Source organism: Ciconia boyciana, unplaced genomic scaffold, assembly GCF_034638445.1.
Source record: "Ciconia boyciana unplaced genomic scaffold, ASM3463844v1 HiC_scaffold_39, whole genome shotgun sequence".
In the NCBI taxonomy this organism is placed as follows: domain Eukaryota; kingdom Metazoa; phylum Chordata; class Aves; order Ciconiiformes; family Ciconiidae; genus Ciconia; species Ciconia boyciana.
The window spans coordinates 158,857-170,963 of record NW_027328407.1 but is presented as its reverse complement, the minus strand read 5'-3'; the positions used below and the strand labels follow the sequence as shown (position 1 = coordinate 170,963).

General features: G+C 51.7%; 2 protein-coding genes across 2 annotated transcripts; one reads left to right on the top strand and one right to left on the bottom strand.

Annotated features, from left to right (window-relative positions):
- The first annotated feature begins 450 nt into the window (after nt 1–450).
- LOC140645821 (olfactory receptor 14J1-like) lies at nt 451–1,386 on the top strand. The gene has a single exon (XM_072849288.1). The coding sequence runs from the start codon at nt 451–453 to the stop codon at nt 1,384–1,386; it is 936 nt and encodes a 311-aa protein (XP_072705389.1).
- Nucleotides 1,387–10,809: 9,423 nt separating this feature from the next.
- On the bottom strand, nt 10,810–11,757 carry LOC140645820 (olfactory receptor 14A16-like). Its single transcript, XM_072849287.1, has one exon. It carries the CDS (start codon nt 11,755–11,757, stop codon nt 10,810–10,812), a length of 948 nt encoding a protein of 315 aa, XP_072705388.1.
- Between the last annotated feature and the right edge of the window lie 350 nt (nt 11,758–12,107).

Here is a 12,107-nt window from a genome sequence, read left to right as displayed (position 1 = left end):
CAGCAGAGATGATGAGGGTTTCTGGAAATCAAGAGAATCTCCAGCTGAGATGGGAGAGAGCTGTGAAAAACCCTCTCTCTCTCAAACACTTTTGTGATTGTGGTTTCTTAGCAATGGGAGTGCAGATACTGACAAGCCCTTTTGCATGAGGAGCAGATTTATCTGACAAATTCAACCACCAGGACTGCCCACACCACTCCCAGGAACCCACAGCTGCAGAGCAGGGCTGAGTCCATGGCAGCCAGCGGGCAGAGGTCCTGCTCATCCTGGCACACTCAGCCAGCACCACCCAGAGCTCCAGCCACAGAGCTGAATGAAGTTCTCCTAGAAATGGAACAGTGCCAGAGAGTGCACAGTATGGAAATGGCTTTGATTTCCCTCAGAGAAGTCTCCCCTAACTTGTCACTGTCCTTTCCTCCTTGTTCAGTGCTCCACACCCAGAGGCAGCAGATGTCCAACAGCAGCTCCATCACCCAGTTCCTCCTCCTGGCATTTGCAGACACGCAGGAGCTGCAGCTCTTGCACTTCTGGCTCTTCCTAGGCATCTACCTGGCTGCCCTCCTGGGCAACGGCCTCATCATCACAGTCATAGCCTGCGACCACCGCCTCCACACCCCCATGTACTTCTTCCTCCTGAATCTCTCTGTTCTTGACCTGGGATGCATCTCCATCACTGTCCCCAAATCCATGGCCAATTCCCTGTGGGACATAAGGGCCATCTCCTGTGCAGAATGTGCTGCACAAGTCTTTTTCTTCCTATTCTTGATCACAGCAGAGTATTGTCTCCTCACAGTAATGGCATATGACCGTTACCTGTCCATCTGCAAACCTCTGCACTACGGGACCCTCCTGGGCAGCAGAGCCTGTGTCTGCATGGCAGCAGCTGCCTGGGGCAGTGGGTTTCTCCATGCTGTACTGCACACGGCCAATACATTTTCACTACCCCTCTGCAAGGGCAATGCCCTGGACCAGTTCTTCTGTGAAATCCCCCAGATCCTCAAGCTCTCCTGCTCACACACCTACCTCAAGGAATTCAGGATTGTTGTGTTTTCTGTCTTTTTAGCACGTGTGTGTTTTGTTTTCATTGTGCTGTCGTATGTGCAGATCTTCAGGGCTGTGCTGAGGATCCCCTCTGAGCAGGGAGGGCACAAAGCTTTTTCCACGTGCCTCCCTCACCTGACTGTGGTCTCTCTGTTTCTCAGTACTGACCTATTTGCCTACCTGAGGCCCCCCTCCATCTCCTCCCCATCCCTCGATGTGGTGGTGGCTGTTCTGTACTCAGTGGTTCCTCCAGCAGTGAACCCCTTCATCTATAGCATGAGGAACCAGGAGCTCAAAGATGCACTGAAGAAGCTCATTCAATCCGTTTTCTTTCAGCAGCAATAAGCTCTTCACATGTCACTTCACAAGTGATATCCAATGTATCTGGGAAACCTCCTCTGCTTTGAGTATTTTTTCTGTGATGATCATATTTCCCAGCAATGTCTGTATCCCTTCTGCTTCTTCAGAGGCATGAGCCCAGTCTGTCTGACCCAGAGGTCTTTGTAGATGTGTCTGGCACGATGGTATAGCTGGCCACCCATGTCAGATCTCTGTCATAAAAGGAGGTTTTCTCAGTGCAACTGTCTACAGGTTGTGCTCTTCTTCCAGAGCTGAGATCAGGAACAGAATGAAGAAATTGCCCCCGTGACACCATGCTGCTGTGCTTGGGTTCTCAATGGGCTAAGGTGACGAGGGCATGGGGTGATGCATTAGGCAAGGAGACCTGGACAGAGCGTTCACTTGTGGGTGCCAGTGCCCCTGGAAATGGTGATGATCAGCAGGGATCTTCCTGGGACTGTCTCCCCGTGGCTCTCATGCACCACAGCCTGCTGGCTCTGCAGAGCAGCACCACCAGCTTGGGCCCTGCAGGGAGCATGGGAAGGGGGCAGAAGCATCCGATCAGGCCAGCACACACACAGTCCCCTGGGGAAAGGCTCTCTAGAGGCATGGATGATCCCTGCAGAAGAGCAAAGGCAAAATTCTCTACTTCCAGGGGGAAACTGATGACACAGAGAAACTTATTTCTGCATGCAGCAGCTTGGGACAGGCTGCTCTGTCACTGGGGCAGCAGGAGCAGCCAGAGGAGTCCCAGGGCAGGAGCCTTGTGCTGGGGAGAGGACATGGGACAGAGGGGCTGCCAGCAGTTGGCAATAGGGATCTCCTGGGGACAGGACCAGGGGACACAGGGAGGCACTGTCCTCTGTCTCCTCGTGCCCCAGCCCTGGGGCTGATGGGGAGGCTGACCCTCCTCTGTCCCCCAAGAGCTGCTGTGCCCTTCAGAGGGGCTGGGGCTGTGCTGTGAGTGCTCAGAGCTCTGTAGCACCCTGCGGTGGGCACTGCCATGGGGCCAGGCCGGACTGGAGTGTTGTATTGGGGAATGAGGAAGAGGGGTTGGGCTTGGTTAGAAAGTGCCCAGGAGAGGAAAACGCCAGTGTAGAGCTAAGCTGTGTGAGTGTGCAGGGTGGGGGCACACAGCAGGGTGCAGTGTGCAGGGGGGCACATAGTACAGAGGCAGGTGTCATGGTGAAGGAAGCAAGGCATCAAAGGTGCAGAAGAGAGGAGCCCAATCTGTGCCATGTTCCCTGGGGGACCCAGGAACCCAGGGGAAGCTGTCCCAGAATGACTGTCCCAGGCTGGTCCCACACCCCGGACATTTCCACCTCTGGCCATACACTCCAGTCCTGAGGAGTGACCTTTGCTGCATGGTCACCTCTGGCCTCCTCTGGGGCTCAGGGATACCCAACTCCACTGCCATTATCAACAAAAAGGAAGCTAGTTTCACACTGACACTCATCACACACTACGTCCCATTGATTTTGCCACAGCTGGACTGCCAGCCAAGCCCGTTCTCAAACAGTGCCAGCTAGATGAGGTGCTCACGGCCCTCTTCCCACAAAGTTTGAAAAATCTCCATTGACTGAGAGGCCACCAACTGGCCTAGCTTCTTGCTCCAGTGTTTGGCTCTGAGGGATTTCTCATAATCCCAGCACTCTCAGCCCCTCTTTGTGGGCAAAGAAGAGTTGACTTGTGGAAGATCAGTTTAATTTATTGCCAATTAAAATAGATTTAGAAGGTGAGAAACTATGACAAAAATATTAAAGACCATTCCCTAGCCCCCACTCCCCTTTTTCCCATGCTCAAGTTACTCCATTCCCAATTCTTCTACCCATCCAAACCTGGAGAGGAGCAGGGGGATTGGGAATGGGGGGTTATGGTCAGTACCTAACATTTCTGCTGCTCCTTCCTCCTTACATTTTTCCTCTGCTCCAGCACGGGTCCTCTCCACGGGAATGTATTTGCAGTCCTCCCACAGTATTTGCAGTCAAGGCAATGTGTTGTTCATTCCTTTATGCCTTACTTTTTTCCTTTACACTCACAGAATCACAAAATCATTGAGATTGATAGGGATCTGTGGAGATCATCCAGTGCAATGACCATCTGAGGCTGGGACAGCTACAGCAGGACTTTGTCTAGGACTTTGTCTAGGTAGGTTTAAAATAGTCTCATGGATGGAGACTCCACACCTTCTCTGGGCAACCTCTTCAGTGTCTGCCCACCCTAACGGGCAAAAAGTGCTTTCTTGTGTTCAGATGGAATTTCATGAGTCTATGGCTGTGTCCATCACCCCTTGTCTTGCCACTGGGAACTACTGAGAAGAGCTTGGCTCCCTTGTCTTCTTTGCCCCATCCCATCAAGTATTTACACTCATTAATAAGAGCCCCCCCAAGCCTTTTCTTGTCTAGGCTGAACAGTCCCAGCTCTCTCAGACTTTCCTCCTACGAAAGATTCTCCAGTCCCTTAAAGCAGCTTTGTGGCCCTTTTCTGGACTTGCTGTAGTAGGTCAACAGCTTTTCTGTACTGGGAAGCCCAGTACTGGACACAGCACTCCAGGTGGGACCTCACCAGTGCTGAGAAGAGGGGAAGGATCACCTCCCTCCATCTGTCAGCAATGCTTTTCCTAATGCAGCCCAGGAGGCTGTTGGCCTCTGCCGTCAGGGTGCATTGCTGGCTCATGCTCAGCTTGTGGACTCTCCATCCTTGGAGATACTAAAAGCCATCTGGGCACGGTCTTGGAAAACTGGCTCTAGGTGGCCCTGCTTGAGCAGGGAGGTTGGACCAGACGACCTCCAGAGGTGCCTTCCAACGTGAACCATTACATCATTCTGTGATTCTGTAGTTCTCCTCCGGGACCCCAAGGTCTTTCTCTGCAGAGCTGCTAGCTAGCCGGCTGGCCCCCAGCATGATATTCACAGTGTGGCTGGATAGAAATTCCCACAGGGACTTTCTCAGCAGCAGCTTTTCCTTCTTGGAGATCAGCTTTACCTCTGTCACAGGTCCCACAGTGCTGCAGAGTCACCTGGGACAGCAAACCCCTCTCCTGCCAGGACTGCACAGCCCAGGCCTGTTTCTCTCTGGCATGGGGACTGCAGCTTTTGCCCTCGTTGTGGGAACCTCGTTCATCATTATCTTGCCACCTGCCATCCACTCCAGCACTCCTCTGCTGGGAAGCAAAGCCTTTTCACACAAGGGGTCCCAGGCTCTGGGTACCAGCATCCCATGTGACAAGTCTGCCCTTGGCCCTGGTGCCCCAGCTGAGGGGCTGCAGCCCAAATGTGCACCAAAGCCCACAGCCTGGGGCACAGACAAGAGGAGCTGGAGCCCTGTGTGCCATCAGAAAGCTGTAACCTCAGTGGAGTAAGAGCTGAGATGGGGAAGGACAGCTTCCACGGCTTCTGTGGTGGATGGAGATACAGCATATTTAGGCGAGAGCGACAGGGAAGACGATGAGGGGGGATGTCCTGTGTGATGAACGGGAAGCTCCAATATGTGGAGCTCCTCCTTGGACATGCAACAGGTTAGGTGGGAGCTTGTGTGTGGGGGTCAAAGGAAAGGCTGGAAAGAATGACACTGTGCTAGAAGTTAGTTGTGGATTGACCCCGGCCCGGAAATAAGCACCCACAGAGTTGCTTGCTCACTCCCCCTCTACATCCCCAGTGGGATGGGGGAGAGAATCAGCAGTGTAACAGCAGGAACAGAGAGAGGAAAAGAAAACCCAAGAAAAACAAGTGATGCAAATGAAAACAATTGCTCACCACCAACCGACTGATGTCCAGCCAATCCCCAAGCAGCAGCCCCCCTGCCAACCCCCATCCCCCACCACCACCCACTTTTATTGCTGAGCATGATGTCATATGGTCTGGAGTATTCCTTTCATCACTTGGGGTCAGCTGTACTGTGTCCCCTCACCACTTTTTGTGCACCCCCAGCCTACTCGCTGGTGGGGCGGTGTGAGAAGCAGAAAAGGCCTTGATGCTGTACAAGCACTGCTCAGCAGTAACTAAAACATCCCTGTGTTATCAACACTGTTCTCATCACAAATCCAAAACACAGCCCCATACAAGCTACTATGAAGTAATTTAACTCTATCCCAGCCAAAACCAGTACACCCGGCCTTTGTCCTTCATCTATTCCCTGAAGTTCCTGACAGGACAGTCCTCCCGCCTGTCATGTCTCCCCTGAACGGCTTCCCTAAGGCACAGGAATGTTCCTCCCCATTTAGTGTCATTGGGAAATGTGGTGAGTGTTGCCTCCTCCGGGCCATGGATAGTGATGGTAAACTGCAAAGGGCCCAGGAAAGTCCCCTGTGCTGCCCCATAATGCCCCAGGACGTCCCATTGGCCTCCAGGTAGGGTGTGACCCCTTCACCGCTGCTCTCTCAGCCTCATCATCCAACTGGTCTTTCACCCACCTGTTTGTCTGCCCATCCAGACTGTAATGGCCAAACTTGGGTACGGGAATATTGAGGGAGACCATGCCAAAAGTCTGGCCTAAGCTGAGGTGAATGATGGCCACACTTCTCCCCTCACGCACAAATGCATTTCCTTCATCATGAAGGAAGTCAGGGTGGTGAGGCATGATTAACCTTTGGTAAGTCCATGCTGATGGTTCTTGGACACATTCATCTCATCTGGGTGCCCAGAAATTTCACCCAAGAAGACTCTCATTCATGGCACGCCCCTCACCAACGTGACCTTGTACAGCCTGAGGTGCCTGCGGTTGCACTTTTGGCCTCTTTCAAAGATGGGTGCAACACTTGCTTGTCCTCACTCACAAGAGACCTCTACCAATCCCATGACATTTCAAAAGGGATATTCAAAGGACATATTGATCTTCCAGTGTAACTTCTTTACCACTATTCTGCCGGTTCTACGGTGTATTTAATTTCTCTAGTCTTTCATATATTTGCACCTGTCCTGATACAGTGACCATTTCTAAAGTCATCCTTCCAGCAGACTGTCTAGACAAAGGCACTCTCCATTATGCTACGGTTTTCTCCTCCCCTTACTCTTTGTTCATTCACATTCCTGTCACCCATCCAGCTGCTGCTTTGACAGCAGGGAGTTAAAAGCTTACCCTGCCATTAAGTAGCCTATTTGTCTCTCTAGCCAACTCCTTAACTGTCCAAATATCTACCTTGTTCTATCTACCTTCCTAAAACATTTCTCAGAAGATTATCCCTTGTGGAAAGGCAACCTCATTAGCGGCAGCTTGTAGTAAGCATGTGGTTGCAGGGTGTGTTTTATTGTGGATAAAATTTTTTAATGCATTATATTTCTTTGCTTGCCAATAGGAAAAACAATCTGTGCCTGTGTGCAGCCAGTTCTCTAAGAAAAGCAGGTGGGAGTTGGCACAAAGGAGCTGTACCATCCAGCTGCAGACTGCAGAGGAGAAGTCTGATGTAAGGAAAAGACACAGGTGGGCAATGAGAGAAATGGTGGGGTTGGGGAGGTGAGGTGGGAGGGTGTCCATACTGTGTCAGACCTCAAGGGACAGGTTCCCCTGCCAGTGCAGACCTCCTTAGGAGAGACCCTGGATCAAGATCTATTGGAGAATGCTGCCATCACCTCTTCTCTAAACTGAAAAGTAATCAAATACAGCCTTGAAATTAAAACCTCATATTTATTAGAAGCTCTTTGAAATCTTTCTCTATATGTACACTAGGAAACAGCTCATGTTATCTGTACAACTCTTGAAGACTTGAAGAAAATTACAGGAAGAGACATGGCTCGTTAGGGCTTGCTTTATTTTAATGAGCCCCATGGGGCATTTGGTGCCGAGTCCTTGAACCTCAGGTACTTAGAGGAGATTGCACAAACCTCTCAAAGAGTCAACACCAAAAGCCAAACCCAAAGTACCTTGAAGCATTAATGAGCCCCACTGAGGGCCATTACTGACAAAGCCTCCCAAGGGACTCGTTAGAGCAGACAATTGGAGGCCATGATGACAGGTAGGCAAAGGCACTGTGCAGGCAGCTGAGATGCTGAGAAAACCCTGGCTTTGTTCTATGAAGCAGAAAGGCCAAGCTCTGACCCCCAGCCCCGGGGAAGGCAGATCCTGTCCTTCACACAGTGCGCAGGGCTCTTCCTGGGGCAGTGGGATGTGGGGTGTGTGGTGCTGAGGGAAGGACAACGCTATGAGAGTTCCCAGCCCTACTGGGGGTGTGCAAGGAGGCAGTGAGGCCCCAGTGCCTTAGGACAACATGGCTCCTCATAGGCCTTCGTGGCACAGACAATTGCCAAACCAAGAAGAAAAAGCCTGGGGTTCTCTTGGTAACTTCCAGCCTTGCCAGTGCTTTTTGCCATCTCCACCACAGGTTGTCCTACGCTGTCCCACAGCTGCTTCTTTTGCCCTGCAGGCTGCAGACACCCATCTCACTTCCTCACTTTGCTCTCACCCCGACATTTCCATACATTCACTGAAATCTGTCCACCCTCACACTCTGTTCCTTGAAACACAAAGACATGGACTGATCTCATACTCCTTCTGGAGGACTTCATGTACCACAGCACTACCCTTTGAGTGACATTTCTTCCTCCTCATGCCCTATCTCCACCTTCCAAGCTGCACTGTGTAGCAGTGTTTCTCTCTCCTGCTGTTTCCTACCTCCAAGGAGAGCTCCACCATCTGGGAAACAACCCTTCCAGCAGGCATCCCAACCCATCAGCCTTCTGCTGGCCTGTCACCTGACCACACACAAGTAACCTCACCATGATCTCCCAAGGCTGCCAGCCTTTCAGCTTCTCGGATAGAGAAGACTAAGCTGCGTGCCTGCTGCTGTCCCATCCTGTACTCAGGCAGAAGAGACAGGACAACCAAAATGTAAGCCCCCTTCCTGGAGCGAGCCTAGGTCCTTCGGCAGAGGGGATGTCCCAGGCAATGTGCCAACCAGGTGCCTTCTGCTGGCCTGTCAGAGACCCTGGCAGATGTGAGCTTAAAAGCACATACCCCCACCATGAGTCAAGGGATGAGCTATCAGCTGTTTCAGCAAGAAGTGACCTCACAGTCCCTTTCCCAGGCACATTCCTGCTGTTGGCCTATCACCTCCAGAGGCAGAAGTGACCTCACAGGCCCCTTCACAACCATTGGCTTCCTACTGGATTATGAGTTCCCGAGACACAACTGACCATGTGATACCATACCCAACCATCACCCTCCTTGTGGCACAGTACTTGAGCAGATAAAAGTAAGCTTGTTTCATCACATTTATCTCATAGATTTCCTACCAATGGTTTGAGTGTAGAAATGTTTGTCAGAGGAACTGGTGTATTTATATTGGAGCATATTATATCTCTACTTCTGCCTCTCTGTTTTTTCTTCTTTCTCTATTCTGTCTTCAGAAAGCTCTCCAAGGAAAAGATTCGTTGAATCATAGAATAACTCAGGTTGGAAGAGACCCCTGAACATCATCCTGTCCGGCTGTCCTGCTCAAGGCAGCATTAACCAGATGAGGTCGCTCAAGGGCTCTGCCCGGTTTGGCACCATCCACAAAGGAGCTGAAAAGGCACTCGGTCACATTGTACAGGCAGTTAATAGAGACATTCAACAGCGTTGGCCCAAGTGCTTGTGCTGAGGGATGCCACTGGTAAGTGGCCGCCAGGAGGACTCTACCACTGATGACATTTGGGCTTGATCCACCAGCCAACTTCCCACCCACTGCATCATCCATTCCTTCAGCCCAGATATCACCAATCTGGCTGTAAAGAGGCTGTGGGAGACCATGACAAAACCTTTGCTAAGGTCCAGGTACAAAACATCCCCTTTGTTCCCTGACCCATACAGCTTACGCAGTCCCTTTCTTGTCCTACAAGTACCTGGAAATGGCTGTAGGAGTATTTGCCCATCACCTTCCCAGGGGCTGAGGAGAGGCTGACCAGCCTGTAATTCTCCCAATCCTCCTTCTTGCCCTTCTTGAAGAAAGGTCTGATGTCTGCCTTTTCCAAGGACCCCAGAACCTCTCTGATTGCTCTGACACATTTCGGGGCACAATCCAGAAAGGGTGACGTGAGCAGACAGGAGCACTTGCAATGAACCCTTCCAAGGTAAGTGAGATGAATCTCACTGGGACAGTGGGGTTTGTTCCTGGAGTCATACGCAGAAATGGCAGGGCCCTGTGAGGTGTCCACACCTCAGCTGGCCTCATGCACTCCTCATGCACACAGGGGTGTTCAGAGGCATGAGTCCTTACCTTGCACATGCGGAGGCAGTGCACTGCACCAGGCATGGTGACTCTCTGGCCTCCTCTTGCCACTCCCAGAGACTGGGAGGCACCTCAGCCCTGTGGTGTATCGCCCTGCTCTGCACCTCTCTGAGATGCCCCATGGTGTGAGGAGTGGACACAGGGACCTCGGTTCACAGAAGCACATCCCAGTGCTGCATTCAGGTGGTTGGTTTCCAGGGGACGTTACTCTCAAAGGGAATTGGCCTCGAGGCACTGTCTGTCCCTCTGGCCTTCATGGCACCTCTAGGAATCGCTGTCATTTGTGCTCACTCGGGTTCATCTCCCCACACGCACACGATGTGCATGCTTAAGTCTCCTCTGAACAATGCAAACATGGACTTCTGACCTAGTCATTCAGTGTCCCTCCATGGAAGGACAAACAACCTCTCCGAGCTGGAGTGAGATGCTAGTGGTGGGAATGGTGGTTGCAAGGGGCTGGTCTGTGAGGATTGTCCTGGGGCACCTTGCCCAGGGTGTCCAGCAAACACGGTCACAGACTAGCCCCTGCTCTGCTGGTGCTTCAAGTCTGTCCCTGGAGGCCTGGCTGTGCAAGGGACACTGCTGCGTTCCCCCACCCTGCACACTCACACACTTTAGCTGTTCACTGGTGTTTTCCTCAACAGGGCACTTTCTTGATCTTGTTCTTGACAGCAACTTTGAAAGAAGACCTAAGCCTTCAGGCACTGCCCTCAGTAGATCACCTTTCTTTATGGAAACGCTGTTATGGAGGCCAGCCCTGTCACAGAAGTGCCCATTACCTGTCCCTGCCTGCGGTCACAGGACTACCATGCAGCAGGACTGCGACCAAGCTGCCAGAGCGCTCAGGCCTTACACCAATACAAGGGATCAGAAAGGGAGTGTGGAAGTGGAAAGAGAAGAGCCCTGGAAGAGCAAGCGCTGGTGCTCCTGGCAGTGCTGCCATGCCGGGACTCTTGTCCCCTCCAACTCTGCACACACGAACTGTCCCTGCAGCTCCAAAATGGCCTTGGAGGAATGATCTGAGGAAAAAAAAAAGTCACTGAAGGGCCCTTTATTTTGTTTAAACATAGAGAAAGCACAGCTCCTCATTTACACAGCCTCTCGGTCAGAAAAGAAAAGCAGAGAGTGAATTAGAACGGGAAGACAACATTCTCACAAGTAAAAAACCACCACAAATAACAAAAAACACAGAAGACAGGCTGGGCCTGTAATGAGTTATATTATAACTGCTATGTAGAAGAAGTTTGTTCCTTCAGAAAAACATCCATTATCAGTATCCACACTGCATCCTTGAGCTCCTTGTTCCTCATGCTGTAGATGAGGGGGTTCACCGCTGGAGGAACCACTGAGTACAGAACTGCCATCACCAGGTCCAGGGATGGAGAGGAGATGGATGGAGGCTTCAGGCAGGCAAATGTGCCAGTGCTGACCAACAGGGAGACCACAAGAAGATGAGGAAGGCACGTGGAAAAGGCTTTGTGCCGTCCCTGCTGAGAGGGAATCCCCAGCACGGCCATGAAGATCTGCACATAGGAGAGCACAATTAAAACAAAACATCCTAAAAAAAGAAAAGCACTAACCACAAGAAGCCAAACTTCCCTGAGGTAGGATTCGGAGCAGGAGAGCTTGAGGATCTGGGGGATTTCACAGAAGAACTGGTCCAGGGCATTGCCATGGCAGAGGGGTATGGAAAATGTATTGGCAGTGTGCAGCACAGCATAGAAGAAACAAGTACCCCAAGCAGCTGCTGCCATGTGGACACAAGCTCTGCTGCCCAGGAAGGTCCCGTAGTGCAGGGGTCTGCAGATGGCAATGTAGCGGTCGTATGCCATGATGGTGAGAAGACAATACTCTGCTGACATCAAAAAGAGAAACAGAAAGACTTGTGCAGCACATCCTGCATAGGAGATGGCCCTGGTGTCCCACAGGAAATTGGCCATGGGTTTAGGGACAGTGGTGGAGATGGAGCCCAGGTCGAGAAGGGAGAGGTTGAGGAGGAAAAAGTACATGGGGGTGTGGAGGCGGTGGTCACAGGCTATGGCAGTGATGATGAGGCCATTGCCCAGGAGGGCAGCCAGGTAGATGCCCAGGAAGAGCCAGAAGTGCAAGAGCTGCACCTCCCGTGTGTCCATGAATGCCAGGAGGAGGAACTGGGTGATGGAGCTGCCGTTGGACATTTGCTGCCTGGGCATTATCATAGGAGAAAAAGACAGTGACAAGTTAGGGGAGACTTCTCTGACAACAATCAAAGCCATTTCCCATAGACCCTCCACCTGCTACACGCAGACAGCCTTTTCTTTTTCTAGGAGACCTTCCTGATGCTCTGTGCCTGGAGCCCTGGCTTGTGGTGGCTGTGTGTGCGATGAAGACACAAGGAATCTGCCCATCGGCTCTTGATAAGTCAGCCGCACTGTGCAGAAGTGGGTAGGGGCAGGGACCAGTCCTGGTGTTCAACTTTGTCCTTTGAAACCACTGCTAATGCAGAATGGCCCGCCAGCATCTGCACTGCCAGTGCTAAAGAACGGGA